This window comes from Vanrija pseudolonga, chromosome 6 (assembly GCF_020906515.1).
Source record: "Vanrija pseudolonga chromosome 6, complete sequence".
NCBI lineage: Eukaryota > Fungi > Basidiomycota > Tremellomycetes > Trichosporonales > Trichosporonaceae > Vanrija > Vanrija pseudolonga.
In genome coordinates, this window is record NC_085854.1 from 2,510,446 (window position 1) to 2,533,519 (window position 23,074).

The 23,074-nt window shown below is 64.5% G+C and overlaps 8 protein-coding genes across 8 annotated transcripts; 3 read left to right on the top strand and 5 right to left on the bottom strand.

Annotated features, from left to right (window-relative positions):
- Nucleotides 1-72: 72 nt before the first annotated feature.
- LOC62_06G008779 (uncharacterized protein) lies at nucleotides 73-4,342 on the bottom strand (the record flags this gene model as incomplete). Its single annotated transcript, XM_062775319.1, has 3 exons — nucleotides 73-1,853; nucleotides 1,892-3,271; nucleotides 3,310-4,342. The coding sequence occupies 3 exons, from the start codon at nucleotides 4,340-4,342 to the stop codon at nucleotides 73-75; spliced, it is 4,194 nt and encodes a 1,397-aa protein (XP_062631303.1).
- Nucleotides 4,343-5,386: 1,044 nt separating this feature from the next.
- Nucleotides 5,387-7,813, top strand: LOC62_06G008780 (uncharacterized protein). Its single transcript, XM_062775320.1, has 2 exons — nucleotides 5,387-6,141; nucleotides 6,180-7,813. The coding sequence occupies exons 1-2, from the start codon at nucleotides 5,413-5,415 to the stop codon at nucleotides 7,746-7,748; spliced, it is 2,298 nt and encodes a 765-aa protein (XP_062631304.1). The 5' UTR covers nucleotides 5,387-5,412; the 3' UTR covers nucleotides 7,749-7,813.
- Nucleotides 7,814-8,364: 551 nt separating this feature from the next.
- Nucleotides 8,365-10,241, top strand: TSG101 (Tumor susceptibility protein). Its single transcript, XM_062775321.1, has 4 exons — nucleotides 8,365-8,529; nucleotides 8,580-8,818; nucleotides 8,865-9,985; nucleotides 10,038-10,241. The coding sequence occupies exons 1-4, from the start codon at nucleotides 8,394-8,396 to the stop codon at nucleotides 10,228-10,230; spliced, it is 1,689 nt and encodes a 562-aa protein (XP_062631305.1). The 5' UTR covers nucleotides 8,365-8,393; the 3' UTR covers nucleotides 10,231-10,241.
- Nucleotides 10,242-10,250: 9 nt separating this feature from the next.
- Nucleotides 10,251-13,134, bottom strand: Cog5 (Conserved oligomeric Golgi complex subunit 5). Its single transcript, XM_062775322.1, has 7 exons — nucleotides 13,052-13,134; nucleotides 12,841-13,010; nucleotides 12,774-12,803; nucleotides 11,818-12,735; nucleotides 11,577-11,779; nucleotides 10,867-11,538; nucleotides 10,251-10,828 (listed from the first exon to the last, which is right to left on the bottom strand). Exons 1-7 carry the CDS (start codon nucleotides 13,110-13,112, stop codon nucleotides 10,270-10,272), a joined length of 2,613 nt encoding a protein of 870 aa, XP_062631306.1. The 5' UTR covers nucleotides 13,113-13,134; the 3' UTR covers nucleotides 10,251-10,269.
- Nucleotides 13,135-13,754: 620 nt separating this feature from the next.
- On the bottom strand, nucleotides 13,755-15,113 carry CC1G_04743 (beta-tubulin; the record flags this gene model as incomplete). The annotated part of the gene is made up of 1 exon (XM_062775323.1): nucleotides 13,755-15,113. The coding sequence occupies one exon, from the start codon at nucleotides 15,111-15,113 to the stop codon at nucleotides 13,755-13,757; it is 1,359 nt and encodes a 452-aa protein (XP_062631307.1).
- A 757-nt stretch (nucleotides 15,114-15,870) lies between these two features.
- On the bottom strand, nucleotides 15,871-18,169 carry sod22_1 (putative Na(+)/H(+) antiporter). The gene is made up of 8 exons (XM_062775324.1): nucleotides 17,783-18,169; nucleotides 17,368-17,727; nucleotides 17,161-17,329; nucleotides 17,021-17,122; nucleotides 16,786-16,981; nucleotides 16,609-16,743; nucleotides 16,430-16,572; nucleotides 15,871-16,383 (listed from the first exon to the last, which is right to left on the bottom strand). Exons 1-8 carry the CDS (start codon nucleotides 17,889-17,891, stop codon nucleotides 15,930-15,932), a joined length of 1,668 nt encoding a protein of 555 aa, XP_062631308.1. The 5' UTR covers nucleotides 17,892-18,169; the 3' UTR covers nucleotides 15,871-15,929.
- Nucleotides 18,170-18,415: 246 nt separating this feature from the next.
- vps35 (Vacuolar protein sorting-associated protein 35) lies at nucleotides 18,416-21,510 on the top strand. Its single transcript, XM_062775325.1, has 3 exons — nucleotides 18,416-18,752; nucleotides 18,852-19,058; nucleotides 19,140-21,510. Exons 1-3 carry the CDS (start codon nucleotides 18,472-18,474, stop codon nucleotides 21,463-21,465), a joined length of 2,814 nt encoding a protein of 937 aa, XP_062631309.1. The 5' UTR covers nucleotides 18,416-18,471; the 3' UTR covers nucleotides 21,466-21,510.
- Nucleotides 21,499-23,043, bottom strand: AKR2A (Ankyrin repeat domain-containing protein 2A; the record flags this gene model as incomplete). Its single annotated transcript, XM_062775326.1, has 2 exons — nucleotides 21,499-22,845; nucleotides 22,914-23,043. 2 exons carry the CDS (start codon nucleotides 23,041-23,043, stop codon nucleotides 21,563-21,565), a joined length of 1,413 nt encoding a protein of 470 aa, XP_062631310.1. The 3' UTR covers nucleotides 21,499-21,562.
- Nucleotides 23,044-23,074: the final 31 nt, after the last annotated feature.

Sequence of the window (23,074 nt, forward strand, 5' to 3'; positions counted from 1 at the left end):
GATACATCTACACCTCCGCGCTCCCTACTTCATACATGTAACGTCCGAGTTGACGCCGACGCCGACGCCCGACTACACCTTGCCCCAGGTCGGTACGCGGGGAGGAGGCTTGCCAGCGCCAGCCATCAGGCCCGTAACAGTGCCCAGCCCTCCGCCCGCCTCGAGATGCACTACGCGCTGATGCCACTGCTCGAGTTTGCGCTCGCACTGCCGCGCATAGTCGAGCAGCACGGGGAGATTCTCGGGCGTGAGCGCAATGAAAATATCGTCGCCGCCGGCTCTCATTCCCCCGTCCGAGCGCGAGCGCGGGGCCTCTTCCGGCACGAGGTCGGACCCGTCAGGAGCGGGGCCTGCACGGGCCGGTGATGAGAGCGCACGGGGGCTGCCCTCGGCTGGGTGACCCAGGCCCAGAGCACGCGACTTGAGTCTGAGAGTGTGGTCGCTCTCACCCATGAGCGGCTTGGGAACCGGTGGGGTTGCCGGTGCGTCCGCCTGACCCACAGACGGGCGGTGTCGCGACCCTGGTCTTGTCGGCGACGACGTCGGTGACTCGGCGACTCCAAGCGAGCCATACGTCGAGCTCTTGCCCATCTTGAGCCGGGCCAACGCGGGGATCGACGGCTGTCGAGGGATGTTGCTCGTCACGCTGCTCCGCCTTGACCTCGAAGGCGGTCGGCCGTCAACCACTGGCGGCGCGAGTGACGCCTGCGACGCGTTGCTCGGCCTGATCACACCATTCGGCGACGAAGGCGGGGTCGAGCGCATAAACTCGGCCCAGTTGCCAGAGCTCTGTCGGAAGATATTCTTGATGCTGGGTCGGCGCTTCTTGGACGCCTGCGGCGACCCTTCAGTGCCGGCAGTCACCGGCATGGTGGTGAAGCTCCGCTGCGTCTGGTACATGCCGTCAGTTGCCGCCGTCTGCAGGGGCGACTCTGGGGGCGACTCCCAGGAGCCCATCCTCGTCGTCTTGATCGGCGGCGGACGGTGGCTGCGCCTGGGCTTGACAGGTGTCTGGACCGACGATCCCGACATGGACTGTGCGGTAGGAAGCGGAGGCGGGAGCTGCGACTTGCGGCGCATCGACTTGAGAAAGTCCTTCAATCCGGTCATGCCCGAGCGGGCCTTTGGCTGCGCAAGGCTAGCCGCCGTCTCGGGCGAAGGGTATGACGGTGACGGGAACACAAAGCCGTCGTTGGGAGAGGAGCCGTTGGGTCCAGAGTTCTGCCTAGCAGGAACCGGGGGCACCACAGAGGAGCGGTGTGAGCCGGTCCACTGCTGAGGGGGCATTTGCTGGGACGGCGTCTGCAACAGCTCCACCTGAGCCTGAGCCTGCGCAGCGGTGGCCCGCGCAGCCGCTTGGCGATCCACCGTGGAGACCACAGAGTCACTGGCCTCCACAGGCGTCGTCAGCATCGTCCGGAGCACCTCGAGTTGGCGCTTGGTGAGGTCGTGGCGGCCAGTTGAAGCACGGTACGGGTCAGGAGGAGGTGACGCCTTCGGGGGGCCGCCGACGCCACTGTGGAAGACGTCGATGGGCGGGTCCGACATTGTCGACTTGCGCGACGTGGTGATGGTCGCCATGGTCGACGTTGAGACCTTGGTAGACGTCTCGCTGTGCGATCTGGCATCATCGGCTCCCGAGATTTGTCTCGAAGACGACGTGCTCGGCGGGCCAAGGGGCACATCCGAGTCGGCCGAGCCAGTCGATCCAACGTCGATGAGCACCGTGGCCATCTCCCACCACTGCGAGTACTCCTTGTCGAGGGCGAAAAAGAGCTTGCTGTCGTCTTCAGAGCCGATTGTGATGACGTCGCTGATCATGCGGTCGTGTGTATCAACAAGAGTCCGGAGGGCTGAGGTGTGAGTTTAGGCGAGGCATGACAGAACTCACCTTGGATGCCGCCTGCAAACTTCTTGACGGCGCCAATGCCACGCTTGAGATCCTTCTGCTTAGCCATGACCTCGCTGGGAATGACAAAGTCGTTGAACGACGTGCGTCTGCGCTCCTTGGGTGGCCTGCCATTGGCTGTACTTTCGCGAGATGTCAGTCCGTTGTCCGCCCAGGGGTCGGCGCCCATCAGTTGAGTGGTTGTTGCAGCCGGAGCCGACGCCGGAGGGTCGGTCGAGCGGTGCGGTGGAAGCACAGCGGTTTGGGCAGGGCAGTCGTCGACCGCCTGGACTGGCAGCGGTGCGCCCTCGCCCCATCTTGGTACCTCAACCGCAGACCTCGACGCCTCAACTGATGGCTTGGATGGCGAGCCGCTGACCGTCTCCAGGGTCGGTAAGGGCACGCTACTGGTGGTAGAAGAAGTCGACGAGGTGCTTCCAAACTTCCAGCCGCCTGATAACCTCCGCCCATGCTTCTTCGAGAACGACGTGATCCTTCTGAGGGTAGTCTGGGTCGACGACGCAATGCCCTGGCTGTGTCCCGAGCTCGTAATCGACGTGGCGGTGGTCGAAGGAGACGAGCTGAGGCGGTTGGACGACTGGTGGGAGCTGGTCGTTGACGCCGTAGCAGGGAGTGCGGCTGGTTGGGGCAGACGAGGCGACAGACACGGAACACTGGCGTTGACCTGGTTGTACGCCGCGGTCAGGCTGTTGTCTGCAGGTCGAGGGGCTGGTATCGCCGAAGCTGGTCTGATTTTCTTGCGCCGAACAGGCGTCTTTGCCGAGTCGACCTCGGTATCCGTATCGTCGTCGCCAACTGGGGCCTCTCCTCTCGACAGCGGGCTCGAATACGGCACAGACGTCGCGGACATGGCGGCAGCGCGTTGAGCATATGGTGAACCCGGTGACGGCGATGGCAGATGAAAGCCAGGAGAAAAGGTGCGTGGCCGAGCCGACGCTTGGGCCTCGTCCTCTACGGCCTTTGTCGGACTGGGAGCAAAGCGTGACGAGTGCGGCGACGCCGCCATGTTGACGGACGACGAGCTGGCTGGCCCATTGGGTGTCGAGTATGGGAACGGCACTGGCGACGCTGTGAGGGCTCGAAACTCGCGGGGCTGCTGTACGAGGCTGCTGGATGATCTAGCGCCGAAAGGAGTGACCGCAGGCCTGCTCCCAATGCTGCCTGCAGTCGACGGTCTCCCAGTCTTTTTCACTGGCGAGGGCGTATGGGCCGATCCGGTTGAGTGAGCACTCGACGATCTCAAGTTGACAGGCAGGGGTGGTAAAGGGGGCACGGGTGGCGACACCGAGCTAGCAGGGGCGAGGTTGACTGCAGACGTGCTACGTCGTCTTCTAAACGGTGATGATGATGATGAAGACGACCCTGTGATGGTCAGCAGAGAACAAACAATAGCGGCGTACCGTCTGGTGACGCTGTACTCGGACCCGCCGACAAGCGCTTCCAGAACCGCGGCTTCTTGCCCTTTTCTGGCTCTGGCGACTTGCTAGAGGCGCGCGAGGGGGCGATGGAGCCATGTGTGGACGCAGGCGACTTGTTGGACACGAGGGACACGGCACTTGGGCTCGATTTGGGGAGCGGCTTGCCCTTGGTGGGGCTGGGCACGCGCCTCGGCTCAGCGAGCTCGACGCCAGACCCGAGCGGGGATGGTGTCGAGGGTTTCGAGTTTGATCTCGCACGAGTCAGTGGTGACCGACCGTCTGGCGTGACATGCAGGAGATTGGGTGAGCTCCGATGTGCTGGTGATAGGCCGTGCGCGGTGAGTAGGTTTGCTTCGCTCGTGCTGGCTGCAGTGGCCTGTTCGGCTGGCACCAAGCTGGCCGACGATCTCTTGCCTAGTTTGGCTCGTTGCGTGCTGACAGGCGATCCGTCGCTGCTTCGGCGCGGCGTGGGCTTGGACGGCGACACGGCGGTGGCTGCGGCAGCGGCAGTCGTGGGAACGAGGTTGCGGTGCGAACCGTTTGACGGGGTTGAGGGTGAGGGTAATGATGGCGAGTGCGAGTTGGACGACCGGGGCAGCTGAAGATGAGTCGTTGGGCTGGTGGCCAACATTACTGGCGTTGCCTTTGCCAGCTGCTGCCTGAACGCTGTTGGCGTCCGGGACGGGCCCGGCTCGTCCCAGTCTTCGTCAAAGCTGTCGGGGCTGTCATAACTCGAGCGCCAGCTGTTGCCGCGAGAGCCCTCTGAAAGGCCAAGAGACTCGCGTTTGGGAGTGACGATGGGCCGAGGTGTTGATGTCGCTGCTGCCTGCTTTGGCTTGACAGGGAACTCAAAGTCGTCATCCCAGTTCTCGGTCTGGACCGGTTGTTTGCGTGGCCTTGGAGGCTTGGACGCGGCGGGCTTTGGCGACGATGCTGGAGCTGGAGTCGCTGCTCCTGCTGGATGCACCGGCGTGGGTGTTGGTGCCGGCTGCTGCCCAGCACCACCAGCCGACATTGTCGCTGCGGGGTGGAGGGGCAGAGCAAGAGCTCGACTTGCAATGTTTGGCGGCGGCGTTCAGGCGGCGGCGGCGTCTGGTTGATTGTCGTTGTTGGGTTACAGTAATGTAAGGATGAAGCGAGTTGGCGTCATGTAAAGACAAAGACTCTGGGGGGACGGTTCAAGAAGGACAATGGGGGATGGAGAGAGAGGAGCAGGCAGGGGGGAGGGGGGGAGATCAGGCTGATGGGCGCTGCTCTCGTGTTGTTCGCCGTGTGGGGGGGGGGGGGGTGTTGAGTGACGGCCTGTGCGAGCGCGAGGCGTCGAGACGGCGGCGGCGGCGGCGGGCGTGCAGAGGTGCAGGCAGGTGCAGTGCGCTGCAATGTTGACTGATACTAGTCGTGCGTTGTTGCTGTTGTTGTTGTTGTTGTTGTTTGATGAAGAGGATGATGGTGAGAGTGCAATGAGAAAAGTGGGACGTGTTGGTGCGACAATCAGACGAGGAACGCGGTGCTCGCTGCTGCTCGTCGTCGTCGTCGGCGTCGGCGGCGTCGGCGTCGCGCGTCTCAACTGATGCTCTTGATGCTATCGCCGTGGGCGTCGGCGTCGTCACCGTGATGCAGTCGCCGATGAATGCACCAGTTGTTGTTGTAAATGGAAAACAGAGTTGATTGAATGCGATCTCGCGCGCGTACATATCATGCATGCTGCACGCGATGTGGCCTCGCTTTCTCTCTTCGCGCCGCGTCCCTCTCCTTCTTTCCCAACAAACCACGACACTGCCCAGCGCGTCGCTTGCCCGGGTTCCTGCCCCTCTCTTGACTGTGGTGCATGCTGCATGCTCTATGCTGTAATATCGGGAATGCATAGGGTACTCTGCGCAGAGCAAAGCAAAAAAAGGGCCATCTCGCCCAAGCAAGTCCGCCGTCAACAAACATCACAGTTGGCGCGGAAACACTCAGGCACAAGGGGAACAGTGAAATGTCACGTGACTCGATTTCAGAGCGCATAAAATGTTGAATGATGGTGGTCACTTTCGACGGCGACTTGTGTCATTTTGCCATTACACCGACGACACCGACACGACAATGCTCGCATTATCAAGACTGGCAGCAGCAGCAAGAGGGACCAGGGCAGTGGCGCCGACAGCGACGTCGATAACTGCGCTCGCCCAACTTCGGCACTACGCCGGCGACCCGGGACCCTCGACCCATCGCCAGGCCCAGCGCCGCCGGGTGCGCGAGTCGGTGGCCCAAGGACGCGCGAGCACACTCGCCAGCTTTGACCAGCTGCAGGGTGTGTTGGACGGTGGTAGGGGTGCGCCGAGGGAACGAGCGGACCGGGGGCGCGGCGAGCGGGGGGACCGCACCGAGCGTCGTCCTCGAGAGGAACGTCCCGCTTCGCAGCGCAGCTTTGGGCTTGCAGCCGGCGGAGGAAATCGCCGGCAAGGCTTCGGCGACCGTGGGGACCGCAGCGGTGGACGGAGTGAACCTCGCGGCGGCCGGAATGACCGCGGCGAAGGCGGCGTCCCATCGCGCCCTCGCTCCTCCGGCTCATCTCGCCCCCGCCCACCAGCCGACGACTGGGTGCCCCGCGGACAACCCGCCGCCGACGCCACGCCGTACAAGACCTCGCTCAAGATCAAGAAGTGGATCGACCGGCACCCGTCGCCGCTGTCCCCGGGCCAGGTAGACGAGGTGATCAACCTCGTCGCTGAAGCGCCTTTGCCGACCGTCAACGCCGCCGTGTGGAACCTTGTCCTGGCGCTGCTCGGCCGCGAGCACAAGTACGACCGCATGTGGAAGGCGTTCAACCAGGTGAGTAGCGACTCAAGAGAGCCTGCTGACCCCGCCAGATGAAGCGCCGCGGCACCAAGCCCACTTCGCGTACGTTCACGACGCTGTTGAATGCCTACGCCGGTGTCGCGCACGTCAACGCGCCGATCGAAAAGTTCAACCCCTCGGCCCGCCCAGAGCGTCTCACCCTCGACCGCGTAAACAACATCTACAACCAGTCGCAGGCGCATATCCGTGCCGTGATGGAGGCTGCCAAGGACGAGGATGATATCGGCATTGCGTACCCCTCGGCCAAGAAGCAGGCGCAGGCCGCGGCGGAGATCAACGAGACCGAGGTTAACATCGTGCCGACCAACTCGTACCTCAAGTTCTTGGGTCGCTTCGGTCTCTGGGAGGAGATGCAGCGAGTGTTCCACGCCATGGACACTACCGGCCCGCTGTCGCCAGACCAGGTGACCTACTCGGCTATGCTCAGCGCGGCGAACAATATTGACCACTACCGCCGCTCGACGGCACGCAACCCCAAGGCGACGCAGCTCGCTGAGCTGAATCTCGGCGCGACTGCCCGTGGACTCTGGGAGCAGGCCGTCCGCCAGATGTGTCCTGCCGGCAAGGCGCACGGCAAGCGCGAGCTCGATGAGCAGCTAGCCCTCACCGCGCTCGAGTGCCTCGTGTCTGGCCGCCCAGAGGACCAGCGGCTGGTTGAGCAGCTCGTTCCGAGGCTCTGGGCACTGCCCGCCTACGGCCAGGTGACTGTCGCGTCGTCCAACCCAGTGCCTGCTGGCTCCAACCTCCCAGCGTCGATGGAGCACCTCCCGCGCTTCAAGCTCAACGTCAAGAGTGCGACCGCCCTCATGAGCCTGCTCGCCCGCGGCAAGGCGTCCGTTGGGGCCTACTACACGGACAAGATCATCAACACCCGCGATCTGCGAAAAGACCTCGACTTTGCAGCACTCCGCGTGGCCGTGCACAACTTGTCCGCGATGAACGACGTCGACGCGGCCAAGGCCATCATCGAGAGCTACCAGCCTCCGACGGGGCAGGACGGGTGGCCGCGCGACGTGTGGCACGCGGTGATGCTGGCCGCGCGCTGGTCCAAGGACTGGGACTCGGCACTGGGCGCCTTCTCACGCATGGCACAGTTGCCAACCGACGGCAAGGCGTACAACTGGAAGTCGCCCAACGGCAAAAAGCAAGATGTGCGCGGCACGGCGTGGGTCAAGCCGCGGGCCGTGGTCCCGGACGCCGAGAGCGTCGACCTGCTGCTCAAGACCGCGCTGGTGACGGGGGTGAAGAACGTGCGGAGCGCGCTGGGCGTGTACGAGCGCTATGGCGAGGAGCACTTCTTTGTGTGGAAGCAGGTCGTCTCGCGCGGGCCTACGACCGAGGTGGACATGATCGCCACTCGCCGGCCGGCCGCCGAGCTCAACTACTCCTCGCGCAAGGCCGTCGAGCGCGGCGTCGAGCTCGCCAAGACGCTCGAGCAGGCGGCCGAGCGCGTGGGCGAGTATGCGAGCGGCAAGGAGAAGGAGCACATGGAGGCGTTGGCGCGGACGGGGCGGATCATCGCGGACAACTGGGGCCAGGTGTTGAAGCGGGCCGCCGAGGCGCCGGCGGCGTCGGCGTAGACGGGTAGTAGTAGCATTATACATCATCACAGCTCTCTCTAGCATATGCACACATACAGCTCATATTTCGTCGTGCCGGGTAGTGGGGAGCAGCGATGCGAGCATTGATGTCCATCCCCCCCGGGCCTGCACGCGCGCGGCGATACGCCCGACCCAAACAGCGTTGAGGTAGACGACGAGGGCGAGCGCGATGGCGGCTAGGTAGGCGTCAGCGCGACCAGCTCGTTGACTTGAACGCACCCAGGATCCAGACACGATACCGCGCCCACAGGCTTGGCCGCCGCGCCAGCCTGCCGCGCTTCATAGCGGCCACCATGTCGCCCCCGACGGCATTTTTGAGCCGGCGGGCCTGGGCGGCGCTTGGCGCGGGTGCGGACGAGCGGAGGTGTGCTGGGCGGCGGGAGGTGGCGAGTGCGGGGGGTGGGCGGGGGTGGGGGCGGGGGCGGCTTGGGCCTGCGTCGGGGTCGTGCATGCGGGTTGTGTCGGGGTCGAACAAAGGAGAGATGGTGAAGTCGAGTTTGAGTGCGATGCGGGGTAAGTGGGGCGGTGGAGGCGACGACGATGACGCGATAACCCTCGCTCGACGTCGCAACTCGTCTCCTCGTCTTTCTCCATCGCTCATCCCACCCATCCCTCCACGTCCCCATGGCCCCGCTCGACCTCACGCGCGACTGGCTCAAGGGCGTCCTCAGGCCGTACCCAGCGCGGGACGTCATCCTGCCCGAGGTGCTCGGCGTGCTGGGCCAATGGCGCACGCTCGCGGTCAAGACTGATGCGTTTAGTGGGTACCGTTGCTGTCCGCTCGCCAGCTCGCCAGCTGACGCCGCCTAGCCTTCGACTCGGGCCAGACAGCCCTCTTGGTGCTGCTGCACGGCACCCTGCCGATCACGTACCGCGGCGCGACGTACCACATCCCCCTGCACATCTGGCTGCCGCACGAGTATCCGCGCGCGCCGCCGCTCGCGTTCGTCGTGCCGACCAAGGACATGGGCGTGCGGAAGGGACGCGAGGTACAGCCTGGGGGCCAGATAGACGAGGGGGTGTTGGGCGGTTGGTGGGCGAGCTGGCCGGTGAGTTGGGCGTCGCCGCCGACAAGGACGAGGAGCTGATGTCCAGGCCGCCGAACGCACGCTGCCGACACTCCTGCGCAAACTCGCCGAAGTCTTCTCTGTCGTGCCGCCAGTGTACGCCAAGCCGCCCGAGGCCGCACGCGTGGCTTCGCCAGCAGCAGCGTCGCCGACAAGCGCGCATCAGCCAGGCCCGCCCCCGCCAGCGCCGTCCCGGCCGTTCAGCAACGGCGACCCGCTACCGCAGTACCGCCCCGCGCCGAGCCCGCCAACAGCGGCAGCCTCCACGCCGCCGCCGGTCCCGTCGCGGCAGGCGTCGGCGGCGTACCCGCAGTCGCCGGTCCGCTCGTCCTCCTCCCCCGCACCCGCGCCGCCCCAGTCGCCGCCGGTTCCCCTCCGCCCGGGCCAGCAGCCGCCCGTGCCCCACCGTCCGGTCTTCCCGCCGCCTGTCCTCGACACGACGGGGTACAACAGCTCGGCGAGCCCGCAGCCGCTGTCCCCTGCGCACGCTGGGCCGAGCTGGCACCCGCACCCGCACCCGGGGCAGCAGTACGCTCCTGTTCCTGCTCCTGGTCCTCCGGCGCCGTTCCAGCAGCAGTGGGTTCCGCCGGGACAGCAGCAGCAGTACGCGCCGCCGCCGCCGCAACATGCCGGGCCACCACCACCGCGGGCATACTACGCGCAGCCGGCCCCACCGGTCCCAGCACAGGCTCCAGCACCACCACCACTGCCTCCGCAACAAGCTCCACCACCACCGCCGGCCGCGACCCGCGCGCCAGACCTCCTCTCGTCGCCAGAGATCGGCACGACCCCGCTCCCAGACGCAGGCGACGTGCCACCCCCGGCACCATCAAAGCCCCCGCCGCCGTCCCTCCTCCACCTGCACTCGATCCTCCTGCCGCACCTGCACGCCAGTCTCCCGCCGCTCCTCCACTCGCTCGAGCACTCGCGCGCGCAGCTGCGCGAGCGCGGCGAGGACCTGGCGTCGGGCGAGCCGGCGATCCGCGACGAGATGGCCCGCCTCGAGGCCGTCAAGAAGGTGTGCGATGCGGTAGGGAAGAAGGTCGGCGACGTGGTCGAGCGGGGCGGCGCGCGCGTGGCCGAGCTCGAGGCCAAGGGGGACCCGAGCGTCGACGAGGTCGTGGTGGGCATTAGTATCGTGCATAACCAGTGAGTCGGGCTGCGCGGTCGCGTCGGAGGGTAACGCTGACACCCCTTCCAGGCTTATCGACCTCGTCGCCGAGGACAACGCGCTCGAAGACACAATCTACCACCTGACGCGCGCGCTCGACGCCGAGCGCATAGACCTCGACCGATACCTCAAGGCCGTGCGCTCGCTCGCGCGCGAGCAGTACATGAAGCGGGCGCTGATTGAGCGTATTCTGCAGGGCCTGGGACAGAAGGTCGAGTGGTGAGAGAGAGAGCGTATCTAATAGCATGCATGCAGTAGTCGTCTACTTGGTCTCGCCCTTCGGATCTCCCTCGTGATGATGCCGCGCGTGCGTGAGCACCTCCTTGACCAAGCGCACCGTCTGCGCGTCGTCGTCGTCGCCGCCGCTGCTCTCCGCCCCAACAACCTGGTCGTCGATCGCCTTCTCAAACAGCTCCCACTGCTCGTTCTCGTCGTCGTGCTTCTGCACCCAGAGGACATACTCGTGCTCTGTCCACCCGTGCATCTCGTGCGGGAGGCGCAGGGCCGAGCGCACAACGACGTGGTGCAGCACGATCAACGGGGGCAGGTGGGCCGTGTCGACGGGGTTGGCGAGCGACGCCTTGTCGGCAAACAGCAGCGTGCGGAAGCTGCGCAGCGCGAGGTACTCTTCGCCAATCTGCGACACCTTGAGCGCGTTCTTCGCGCCCGCTACCCGGCCCGTGTTTAAAAAGTTCTGCAGGCCCATCTCGAACTCGGTCATGTGGCCCGTCAGCTTGAGTCTGCCGCTCTCGCCCATCGGGCGGGCTATCGACGCCTGCAGGAGGAACGTCGAGATGAGGAAGCGGGACAAGGAGAGCACCCTGGGGCGTGAGCTCGTGTTTATCGGCGCGCGACTTACCACTCGCGGAGGTACTCGCCCAGCGACATCCTGCCGAGGATTTCCGTCCGCAGGAACGTGAGCTTGTCGCTCAGGTCCTGGATGTACGGCGCGCCGCTCGTCCCCATGGCCATGGGGTCGACGGGCTTGCTAAAGTCTACGCGGTGGATGCGGGCGAGGATGGTGGAGAACTCGCGGCGGATGGCGACGTCGAGCGCGTCCGTCACGCGCGTGTAGACGCCCTCGAGGGCCGAGACATTTGGCTCGAGGATCTCGGCGACCTTGGGGCCGAACTGCGCTTGCAGTGACGAGAGGTTGAGGCGCGCGTGGTACAGGCATGAGACGAGCTGCGCGTTGAGCACCTGTGCCGGGGTGGGGCCAGGCCCGATGAGCGACGTCGCGGTAAAGTCGCGCACGAGGGCGCTCTCTGCGCGGGTTTTGAGGCTCGCCAGCACCTTGACGGCGTTACGTGCCACCGTGCGGACGAGCAAGGGGTCGAAGCGTGCCGAGTCGAGCTCGTTGGTGATCGTCCGCGCAATGTTGACGCCCTCGACCGCGCCCGGGGCCGTGCCGCGCGACACGTTGTACTGCGCCAAGGCAGCATTCACCGCGTCGCTCATGCGCGACGTCGAGCGGCCGAGGTAGAGGGATTCAAAGGTCGACACGGAGCGGAGGACGAGGACGGCCTCGGGGCTGGGCAGCGTCAGCTTGGATACACATCGCCGGCTTACCTCTGCGTCTCCCTCGTGTACACCGTGTCGGTGTGCACGGCAATCTTGGCGAAGAAGTCGTGGAACAGGCGCAGGAGGCGCGGGTAGCCGGTACTCAGTGCCGTTTGCAGCCATCCGCCAGCGCGCGCCGCCTCGCTCGTCTGCTGCTCAAACGCCTTGGCGAGCGTCGTCCAGAAGGTGAAGCTTGGCTTTTCGTCGAGTTTCTGCCGTTAGCTAGCTAGCCCCAGCGCTCGCCACCCACCTTCATCACCTCGTCGAGGAACTCGACCTGCGTCACGGCGTCGCGCTTAACGCGGAGCACCTTTTCGAGGGTATACACCTTGATGCAGCAGTTTGCGACGTCGTCGACGACCTTGTCGAGGCGTTGCCAGAGCACGGCCGTCCAGGCGGGGAGCGTCGCGCTGGTCGGCGCCGATTGGGTGCGGCTCCGCGTCGTGAACGTGATCCCGTGCGACTCTTTGCCCGCGACCTCGCGCCCTATCGCCGCGCTGTCGAAAGCGCGCTTCACCCGGTCCACCACCGCGTCGTTCAGGTCGTCGAGCAGGTTCTTCACCAGGTCCGGAAGCAGCCGCAGGTTGTGCGCCGCCTGTAAACTGCTGCTGAGGAGCGGCTGGTTCAGGTTGGCCAGCCCGCTCATCACCATGCCCTCCATCTCCTGGATGATGGCGTCGCGCGCGCGGTCCACGACGGGGATGTACGCCGCGACAAAGTCGAGCTTCTGCAGGGGGATCGGGCGCGCCGCGTCGCCGCCGCCACCCTCGGCGTCGACATCCAGGTCGTCGTCCGACGCAGGGGCCAGGAGCGCGTCGAGCTCAGTGACGCTCAGCGCGGCCTTCGCCAGCTCGCGCTCCTTCTCGCCGTCGCCCGCGTCGCCGCCCTGCCCCGCCGCGCCCTCCTTCATGCGCACCATCTGCCCCTCGAGGCGGCGCGCAACGAGCACGAAGCGCGCGGCGCGGCGCGACACGTCGCTCGCGTGCGCGAGCAGTGCCAGCCGGCGCACGAGCACGGTCAGCTCGGTGTGCGGCGTGTGGATCTTGGTGTGCAGCCTGTCGATGGAGGAGGAGAGCGAGTCGAGAGAGGAGCGGATGGGCGCGAGGTGCGAGCTCAGCGCGAGCGAGGTGGTCAGGTGCGACAGGAGGAGGGGGTACGATGCTGTTATCTGGAGCGTCAGCTAGTCCGCAGCCAGAGGTAGCTCACCTCTTGTCGCAGTTGCCGTGTCGCGTCCTCCTGGCGGGTCAGCACGTCTCCAGCAGGGCGCACCCACAATCCCATAATTCAGCCTCGCGACCTCGACGCTCAAGTCGCCCTTCTCCTCCCGCCGGCTGCTGCTTCCCGCAACACCGTCCTCCTCGTCGGGGCGGTACGCGCGCCCCTGCAGCACGGCATTCGCGTAGTCGTGCACGTCGAACCGGTCTGACAGGAACGGCTTGTGGTCTGGAGGGGTCGGTGAGTAAGGCTCGGAGCGCCGCACGCACCGATGAACGACTCGGACGTCATTGTTGGCCGCCTGGAGTGGCCTGTGACGCCGTCTGTCATGTCGTCGTCGTCGTCGTCGTCGTGTATGCAGATGAATGTTGTGCAAGATGGACTCTGGTCGCAATGATATCCGCGACATGGAGTCTCGGCAACCGCGAGCGAGCGTGGAGGGGTCAAGTCGTCACGTGACTTGTCGACGACGGGCAACAACAAGGTCCTCAAGCTCGACCGCGCCAGTCGTGTAGACGCCGTCGTGCGCGTGCTTCAGGCCTGAGGACGCTGGCATTGCGTCGCCCGCGAGCATAGTCAGTATCGCCTGTTCACTGCTCACGCCGGCGCAGGTGCTGTTCCGGGCGCATGAAGGTCCACCGTGCCAAGGATACAGGTCACTTCGACGAGCCACGACGAGGCCGGGTCGTCGCCATGCCCCTCTTCACCTCGCGCTTCGCGCTCGCTCGCCCATAGCCAATGACTTCATCAACTATGACTAGTAAAGACGCAGCACACCGTCTCATCACGAGACACCGGAGACTAGAGCACCGGGTGTGGCGATTAAAAAGTGGGGGAGGGGGGGGGGGGAGGATTAGGGGGGAGAGATTTGGGGTTGGAGGGGTGTAACGAGAGCGACGACAGGGCTGCCGCCGGGTCGTCACGACAGACTAAAAGGTCCAGAGGGGCAAGAACAAACCTCTCTTAGCACACTTAAAGCTGGTCCTCCTCCTCCTCGAGGAGCTGCTCCTCGTCGTAGAGCTCGTCGTCGACCGAGGCCTCCTGGTACTGGACGTACTCGGCGACAAGGTCGGCAAGGTTCGACTCGGCCTCGGAGAACTCGAGCTCGTCCATGCCCTCACCAGTGTACCAGTGGACGAAGGCCTTGCGGCGGTACATGGCCGAGAACTGCTCGCCAATACGCTTGAAGAGCGACTGGATCGAGGTCGAGTTGCAGATGAAGGTCGACGACATCTTGAGGCCACGGGGAGGAATGTCACACTGAGCAGCGGCGACGTTTCCGGGGATCCACTCGACGAAGTAGGCCGAGTTCTTGGCCTGGACGGTCTGGAGCTGGTCCTCGACCTCCTTCATCGAGACCTTGCCGCGGTAGATGCACATGACGGTGAGGTAACGGCCGTGGCGGGGGTCGGAAGCAGCCATCATGTTCTTGGCGTCGAACATCTGCTGGGTGAGCTCGGGCACCGAGACGGCGCGGTACGAGGCCGAGCCACGCGACGTGAGGGGCGCAAAGCCGACCATGAAGAAGTGCAGACGGGGGAAGGGCACCATGTTGACGGCGAGCTTGCGGAGGTCCGAGTTGAGCTGACCGGGGAAACGCAGGCAGGTGGTGACACCCGACATGACAACCGAAACAAGGTGGTTGAGGTCGCCGTAGGTGGGGGTCGAGAGCTTGAGGGTACGGAAGCAGATGTCGTAGAGCGCCTCGTTGTCGATACAGAAAGTCTCGTCAGAGTTCTCGACGAGCTGGTGGACCGAAAGGGTGGCGTTGTAGGGCTCGACGACAGTGTCCGAGACCTTGGGCGAGGGGACGACCGAGAAGGTGCACATCATGCGGTCGGGGTACTCCTCACGGATCTTGGAGATGAGGAGGGTACCCATACCGGCACCGGTACCACCACCGAGCGAGTGGGTGATCTGGAAGCCCTGGAGGGCGTCACAGCCCTCGGCCTCGCGACGGACAACGTCGAGGACCGAGTCGACGAGCTCGGCGCCCTCAGTGTAGTGGCCCTTGGCCCAGTTGTTACCAGCACCGCTCTGGCCAAAGACAAAGTTGTCGGGGCGGAAGAGGGTGCCGAGGGGGCCACTACGGATAGAGTCCATAGTTCCCGGCTCCAAGTCAATCAAGACGGCGCGGGGAACGTATTTGCCGGCAGCGGCCTCATTGTAGTAGACGTTGATGCGCTCGAGCTGAATGTCCGACGAGCCCTTGTACGAACCGTCGGCCTGGATGCCGTGCTCCTCGGAGACGACCTCCCAGAACTTGGCTCCAATCTGGTTACCGCACTGGCCGGTCTGGAGGTGGACAATCTCGCGCACTGAGCGGGTCATGGTGGGTGGGGGTCGGGGAGAGGGAGGGGTCAGAGCGGGTAGGACGAGGGATCGAGGGCGAGTCGAGTGCGAGCGCACACAGTGAATGAGGTCGTGGTATAGGCGTGGACATGGAAGGAGTAGTTCCAAGTTCAAGTAGGTTGCACCAAAGGGGGTAGGTCGGTGTCGCGAAGAGCGTCACGGTGGGCGCCATAGACCGGCAGGCCGGCAGGCAACGAGCCACAGTCCAGGCGGGATCCATTGGCGTCGAGTTGGCGTTGGCGTTACATCGGGGCGGGCGGGGTGGATCGGATCAGTTTGATGTAAGGGGGGGCGCGCGGCGTAGTAGTCGTGTCACAATTGGAGGTACAAGACGAAAAAAGGATGAGACACGCGCCGTCAGCACCACTGCGCTCGTCGTCGTCGCCATCACTCTGCCCGTCCTCACTCACTCGTTGACAATGAGGGGGTCGTTGCTGTGGACGTTAGAAAAGAAGAAGAGTAAAAGAAGGAGAGGAGGAGGTTGAAGGAAAGAGGCAAATCGAGCAGAATGCCCGTTTTGTCGACGACGAGGGAAGGTGTCGTGTTTGGCGCCAGCTGCGACGGACCTCAGGGTCCAAAATGCAACGACGCACGGACCGCTCCTTGGGTCTCATGCCTTTGGAATTTGATCCCGTCGACGCCCGGCGCGTGCACGGGCCACAAAGGGACCCTGACGCGTCGAGACGCGGCGGACACAGGCACGATGTGGCAGCGACGACGACGACGACGGCCATGACAATGACAAGATGCATTTGGATGGGGGGCAAGATGGGCAAGATGGCTCATATCTACATTTTAGACCATGCCGATGGGGCCGGCGGGGGTACGGCGACGGTACGTGCCCTCGCTGCTCTCAGAGGGCAGCTCGGACACGGCATCAGACTCGGCCTGCTGCTCGTGGGGTGGCACTGTCGCAAAGCTGATGTTGCGGCTGATGGGCGGCGTGTCGGCAGACTTGGCTGCGGGCAGGTCAAAGTGGATCTGGGGCGACTGCGGCTGCTCAGCCAAACCAAAGGCCTCGGTTCTCGTAGTGCTGCTGGGCGCCCCCGACGACTCGGGGGCGACCGGGGTGGGCACCGAGCCAACCGGCACGGCGGGGGGCAGTCTGACACCGACGAGGTCTGCTGCCGTGCTCGTGCGCGACATGGTGATAGTCGCGGCGCGCTGGAAGCCCTTACCCAGCGGAATGGTGACGCCGTGGACGACGACCGAGGTCATGACCAGGAAGTAGACGACGGGGAGGATGACACTGGGCGAGTCAGCTGGCGTGCGCTGTCAAGGCAGCTGCAACTCACGCTCGGAGACGGTCACGGGTACCGTCATCCGGAATCTCCTTGAGCGCAACCTGGACGTAGTAGACGGCGCCGACGCCGATGGGGCCAAAGTAACCGGCAAACACGGCCTCGGGCCAGGTGGAGAGCGAGGGGATGTAGGGTTTCTGGCGGGTCAGCAACGACCGACATGGGCTACCCACAAGAAGAATGACCCAAGGGGGGCGGCGGAGAAGAATGACGCAGATACCGAGCACAACCAGGCGCCAAGGCGACAGGCCCCAGAACTTGCCAAACTCACTCCACGGCATGATGGAGCCGATGTAGAGGAAGATGACCTGGGGGTGAGCTGATTACCCGGAATGGATAGCTGCACCTACATTGTTGAGCAGCTGGTCAATGACATCCTGGAACGCGTGGTCCTCGGTCTCGACGCGGAACCAGTCGTCCCAGGTGAACGAGTTGCCCACAATGAAGCAGCAGAGAATGTCGTCTGAGCCAATCATGCCCACGATGCCGAGGGTGAGGAAGGTGAGCGAGACGCCAAACGAGAGGAACGACTCGTGGTCGATAAGTCTGGGTAGTGGTCAGCGGCGCTGCGTGGTATACACTCACCCCCGTGCCTCGGCAAAGCGGAGCACCTTGCGCGCGACGTAGCCGATGATGGCGCCGATGACGACCGAGAGGGCGACCTGGTAGAGGACAATGTTATACACCCTTTGAGTTAGCCCTGGCCATGTAGCACCCGCACTCACCACTCGCCAACTGCCCCGCCGATAGTGTGCACCGGGTGCGAGGGATTCTTCCTCAGCATAAGGTACAGCGCCATGTAGAGGAATGGGAATCCCAGGCCGTCGTTTGCACCAGCCTCGGCGACGATGATCTGGCGGACGTGGAGCGGGACATACTTCTCGGCGAATCGACCTGGCATCATCAGCTTGCATCTTCGAGATCTTGCCCACCCTTGCAGATCGAGTTGGCGAGGACGGGGTCGGTCGGCGTGACACAAGACCCGATAACGAGGGCCTCGAGGAAGGTGAGGCCGGGCACGAGGCCGTAGACCAGCGCAGCGGTCACGAACCACGCCGCCGTCATGATGGGGAACAGGAGCGTGAAGAGGCTGAGCCGCTCGCGCCAGAGGTACGCCTTGGGCAGCGAGATGCCGGTGAACAGCACCTGGATGGCGATAACCACGCGCGTGATCTCAAAGGTCAGGTGCGAGAGCTCGTGCTCCGAGCCGCTGACCCAGTCGAGCGGCGAGAAGACGTTGGCCGCGATCGGGCCAAAGATGATGCCTGCGATGAAGGCGAGCAGGGCTTCGGCTGGGTAGGGTCAGCACTACCTCCCTACCTAGCCTCCCCGTAACCTCCCACTCACACATGAACAGCCGCTCCTTGAGAAAGTAGCTCACGAGCCCGACGATGGAGATGTACCCGCCGACGACGGCGAGCGACTTGGACGTCTCGGAGATGTCGAGGGCGACCATGGTGGCGAAGTGGAGTTACACCTCGTGTTATTCAACTGGGAAGAAGGAGGACCCGCGGGCGAGCGGGGTGGGGGTGGTGATGGCGCAGACTTCAGTGGCGATCATTCACGGTGGTCAAGGCCGGAGACGCGGCTGGGTGGTCGTGTGGGAGGACGTCAGCTGGGTGCGCTCTGGGGGCGTAGTGGGGCGTAGTGTGGAGCCTGTGTATGGGCGTCCAGTAGTAGTAGTGATATGTGCAGTTACAAGATGATCAACAATGCCGCCCTCGTCGCCATCTCGACGCCGTTGCTCGTCGTCGACTGCGATTCGCCGCGCGCCGAGTCGTTTAAAATCTATTTGCGCACGGACGTATCTCTTGGTCTCTTGGGTGTGCACGGGCCGCCATCGCACGTGGTTTCAACGTGCCACCCACGCGACAATGACGGGATCAAATGTCCCCGCGCATCGTCTCGCCGCCGCCGCACTGCCCCTCCGCGACGACGATGACGACTTGGTCGACACGAGCTGCTGTCCAACTCGTCCATCTCACTCACTCACGACCTCGCATCTCTTTCGCTTTACAGCGCAACCCTCTAGCACCATGTCGGCGCCAGAGGACCCCAAGATCCTTGCCGACGCGCTCAACGTCGTCAAGGTCCAGACGGTGCAGCTCAAGCGATGCCTGGAGCAGGAAGAGATCATGGAGGCGCTCAAGGCCGCGTCCACCATGCTCTCCGAGCTCCGCACATCGTCCCTCTCCCCAAAGCAATACTACGAGCTCTACATGTCTGTCTTTGACAGCCTCCGGCACCTCAGCACGTATTTATACGAGGCGCATGTGGATGGCAAACACCACCTGGCCGACTTGTACGAGCTGGTCCAGTGAGTGTGGGCTGGCTTGGCTTGGCGTCGCGGCCTCGCGGCCTCGGAAGACGGCGACGGCGTGATGGCGACGATGCAAGCATGCTGACATCTTCCTAGATACGCCGGTAACATTGTCCCCCGCCTCTACCTCATGATCACGGTCGGCTCGGTCTACATGTCGATTCCCGACGCCCCTGTCCGCGAGATTATGAAGGACATGCTCGAGATGGCCCGCGGTGTACAGCACCCTACCCGCGGCCTCTTCCTCCGTCACTACCTCTCTGGTCAGACGCGCGACTTCTTACCTGTTGGCAACGATGATGGGTGAGTGCGGTGTGCGGTGCTGGCGCGCAGCCGCGGCAGGAGCCGCCGCCCCCAACGACGACGCTAACGCATACGCCGCAGCCCCGGAGGTAACCTCCAAGACTCGATCGGGTTCGTCCTCACCAACTTTATCGAGATGAACAAGCTCTGGGTTCGCCTCCAGCACCAGGGCCACTCTCGCGAGCGCGAGAAGCGTGAGATGGAGCGCCGCGACCTCCGCATCCTGGTTGGCACCAACCTCGTCCGCTTGTCGCAGCTCGAGGGCGTCGACGTCGACATGTACAAGAACACGATTCTGCCAGCGGTCCTTGAGCAGGTCGTCAACTGCAAGGACGTGATTGCGCAAGAGTACCTCATGGAGGTTGTGATCCAGGTCTTCCCCGAGGACTTCCACTTGCACACTCTCACGCCATTCCTCTCGGCCACAGCCCAGCTCCACCCACGTGTCAACATCAAGCAGATTGTCATTGCGCTGATCGACCGTCTGGCCGCGTATGCCGCCCGCGAGGCGGAGAACGAGGACCCAGAGGAGAAGCGCAAAGAGGAGGAAGAGGCGGCCAAGCGGCTGGCCGAGAAGGTCAAGGGTATCCGTCTCAACAGCTCGCAGCCGCTCGAGATCAAGGATGACGAGGACGAGGCGCCCAAGCCAGCCGAGGCGAGCGAATGGGCCGGGGACGACAAGGAGGAGAAGAAGGAGAACGGCACCGTGGAGGGTGGTGAGGAGGGAGAGAAGAAGGAGGAGGGCGACGAGGCCAAGGTCGTTGCCGAGGCGCCGGCACCAGCAGAGGAGAAGAAGCCCAAGACGTTCCGCGGCATCCCCGAGGACGCTCGGCTGTTCGAGGTGTTCTGGCAGCAGATTGTCGAGCTCATCAAGGCCCGCCCCGACCTCTCGATCCAGGACATTACCGCCCTGTTCGTGTCGCTCGCCAACCTGTCGCTCAGCTGCTACCCCGACCGCCTCGAGAACATTGACCAGATCCTCTCGTACGCCACGATCAAGGTGCGCGAGTTCCAGCAGAGCCCCGACCTGCACGCACCGCAGACGACGGCCAACCTGCTGGCACTGCTGCTCTCGCCCATCCAGTCGTACCTCTCGGTCTTGACTGTCCTCGCCATTCCATCCTACACCCCTCTGCTGGCCGCCCAGCCGTACAGCACGCGCGCGGCTATTGGCCACGCTGTCGTGTCCTCTGTTCTCAAGAACAACACGCTCATCGAGACAACGTCGGATGTCGAGGGCGTGCTGGGCCTCTGCGCCGTGCTCGTCCGCGACCAGCGCGACTCGACACCCGGCGGCCCTGCAGCACGGAGGCAGCAGGTTGACCTGCGCGAGATGGCCGAGGAGCAGGGCTGGGTCGCCCGTATGGTCCACCTGTTCCACTCGGACGACTTGCAGACGCAGTTTGAGCTGCTCCAGACCGCCCACAAGCAGCTGCAGGAGGGCGGCGAGCGGATACGCTGGACCTTCCCGCCACTCATCGCCAGCAGCATCCAGCTGGCCCGGCGGTTCAAGGCGCGCCGCGCCGACGAAAAGGACTGGGAGACGCGCGTGTCGTCACTGTTCAAGTTTATCCACCGCCTCATCTCGATCCTGTACACAAAGGTCGAGGCCCCGGAGACTTGCCTGCGGCTATTCCTCCTCGCTGGCCAGGTCGCAGACGACTGTGGTCTCGAGGAGCTCACCTACGAGTTCTTTGTCCAAGCCTTTGTCATTTACGAGGAGTCGATTTCGGAATCTCGCGCCCAGCTCCAGGCCATCACCGGCATCATCAGCACTCTGCAGACAAGTCGCGTGTTTGGTGCCGACAATTACGACACGCTGATCACCAAGGCGGCGCTACACGGATCCAAGCTGCTCAAGAAGAGCCACCAGGCGACGGCCGTGCTGTACGCTTCGCACATGTGGTGGCAGTCGGAGCGCGATGGCGACAGCGACAGCGTGAATGCCAAGCCGCCCCTCCGCGACGGCAAGCGCGTGCTCGAGTGCCTGCAAAAGTCGCTGCGCATCGCGACTGGCTGCATCGACGAGCTTACGTCTGTCCAACTCTACGTCGACGCTCTTGACCGCTACATCTACTACTTTGAGCAGGGTGTCGAGGCGGTCACGCCAAAGTACATCAACTCGCTGGTCGAGCTTATTACCAGCAACATTGATGCGGTGCACTCGAACGACGTGCACCCGAGCAGTGCCTCGCCGCCTGGCCTGGTCGACGGGGTCAACTCGCCCGACCTTATTGTCAAGCACTTTAAGAACACGCTGCGGTACATTCAGAGCAAGCAGGCGCAACACGCTGCGCGGGGCAACGACGAGCCTGCCGAGGGCGAGGACGACGAGGACGCAAAACCAGTCGACTGGAGTGCCGTCGATGTAGTCGGCGGAAGCCTCAAGATGGGCCTGGCGGCGTAGGCGGATGGGATAATTAGTTTGTATAGACGAGGCAATGGATCGTGCATCATGACGAGCGGCGTGAGTGTAGGTGTGTGTGTGTGTGTACAACAGTTACTTAAATGCGGTTGGTGCGGCTGTCGCTGCGGGGTGGGAGGTGTTGCTGGAGGAGCGCGGGGTCGTGGTTGAGTGGGGTGCTGGAGCGCGAGTTGGGCGCGGGCGAGCGAGGGCCGAGGGTGGCGCTTGCGCGGCTCGCCTGGGGCTGGCGGGGGTCGAGCGGCGTCGCAGGCCGGGAGCCAAGCAGCGCGGCGTTGCGCGCGGCCGCTGCAGCCTCGGCGGCAGCAGCAATGTCAGGCGGGATGGGGGGCATGGGGGGCTCGTCCGGCGGGGACGTGTATGCCGACTGGTAGGCGCCCGAGTGGCCGCCCGACTGGGAGCCGGAGCGCGAGCCGCTACGCCCGCCCGACGAGCCCGAGGCGTGCGTCACGCTCGTGCTCGTCGACGCGGAGCGGAGGCGGGCCGCGGCGGTAAGGTGGTGGTGCACGTCGCTGCTCTCGCCGCCGTGGCTCGCGTGGCTCTCGGATGCGGCCTCGTACGCGCGCTCGCGCTCCCACTGTTCCCGCTCGTGCTGTTCGCGCTCCCACGCGTCGCGCTCGGCCTGCTCGCGCTCCCACTGCTCGCGCTCGTACACCTCGCGTTCGCGCGCCTCGCGTTCTTTCGCGCGCTGGTCGCGCCGGCGCGCCTTGCGCTCCTCTGCCGCGTCGCGCGCGAGGCTGTCGAGCGCGGCGCGGGATGCGTGCGAGTATGCAAAGTCGCTCGCTGTGAAGCCTTCAAAGTTGCGTGCGGTGATGCTTGCCCCGCGCTCCAGCAGCGCGCGGACGCTCGCCGTGTTGCCCCATGCTGACGCGTAGTGCAGCGGCGTGTTGCCCTGTAAGTCTGCCAGGTCGATATCCGCGCCCAGGTCACACAGAAGCGCGATGAACGCCGCATTGTCCGCCTGCGCGGCAAAGTGCAGCGCCGTCTTGCCGCCCGTGTTGCTCCAGTCGAGGAGGAAGGGGAAGAGTGTGTGGTAGATCTCCGTCATGCGGAGGGCGGTATCGCGCAGCTCGTCACTGCTGCGCGTCTGTGGGCGCGGCGGGAAGTTGGGGTCGGACGTGAGGACGTGTGCCATGGGCGACAGACCAGGCGGCGCAGCGACGCTCGCCAGCAGGTGGAAGATGGTGTTGTGCTCTGCGTCGCGGGACAGCTCCTGGTCGTCGTGCCCGTAGTCGATGAGCAGCCACTCGAACACCTCGAGGTTGACCTCGAGCGCCGCCCATGCCAGCGAGGTGAGGCGGCTCTTGTCCGTGTTACGCAGGTCGGTCTTGTGCTGCAGGCGCGAGAGGAGCGCGACGTTGTTGTCTGGGGCATTGTGGGCGGTTAGCTGAGCGAGCGCTGAGCACAGCAGCAGCCCCACGACGCCGACTCACCCCGCACAGCCTGCCGCACGCGCACGGCGGGCTTGCGCACGACGTTGAGCCTCGACGCGCCGGCGCCAAACGTCGTTGCCAGACTCCCGCCGCTCGGCGCGGGGCAGAATGGGTCGGCGGCCGTGGCCATTGTGGATGGAGTGAATGCATGATGCATGTTG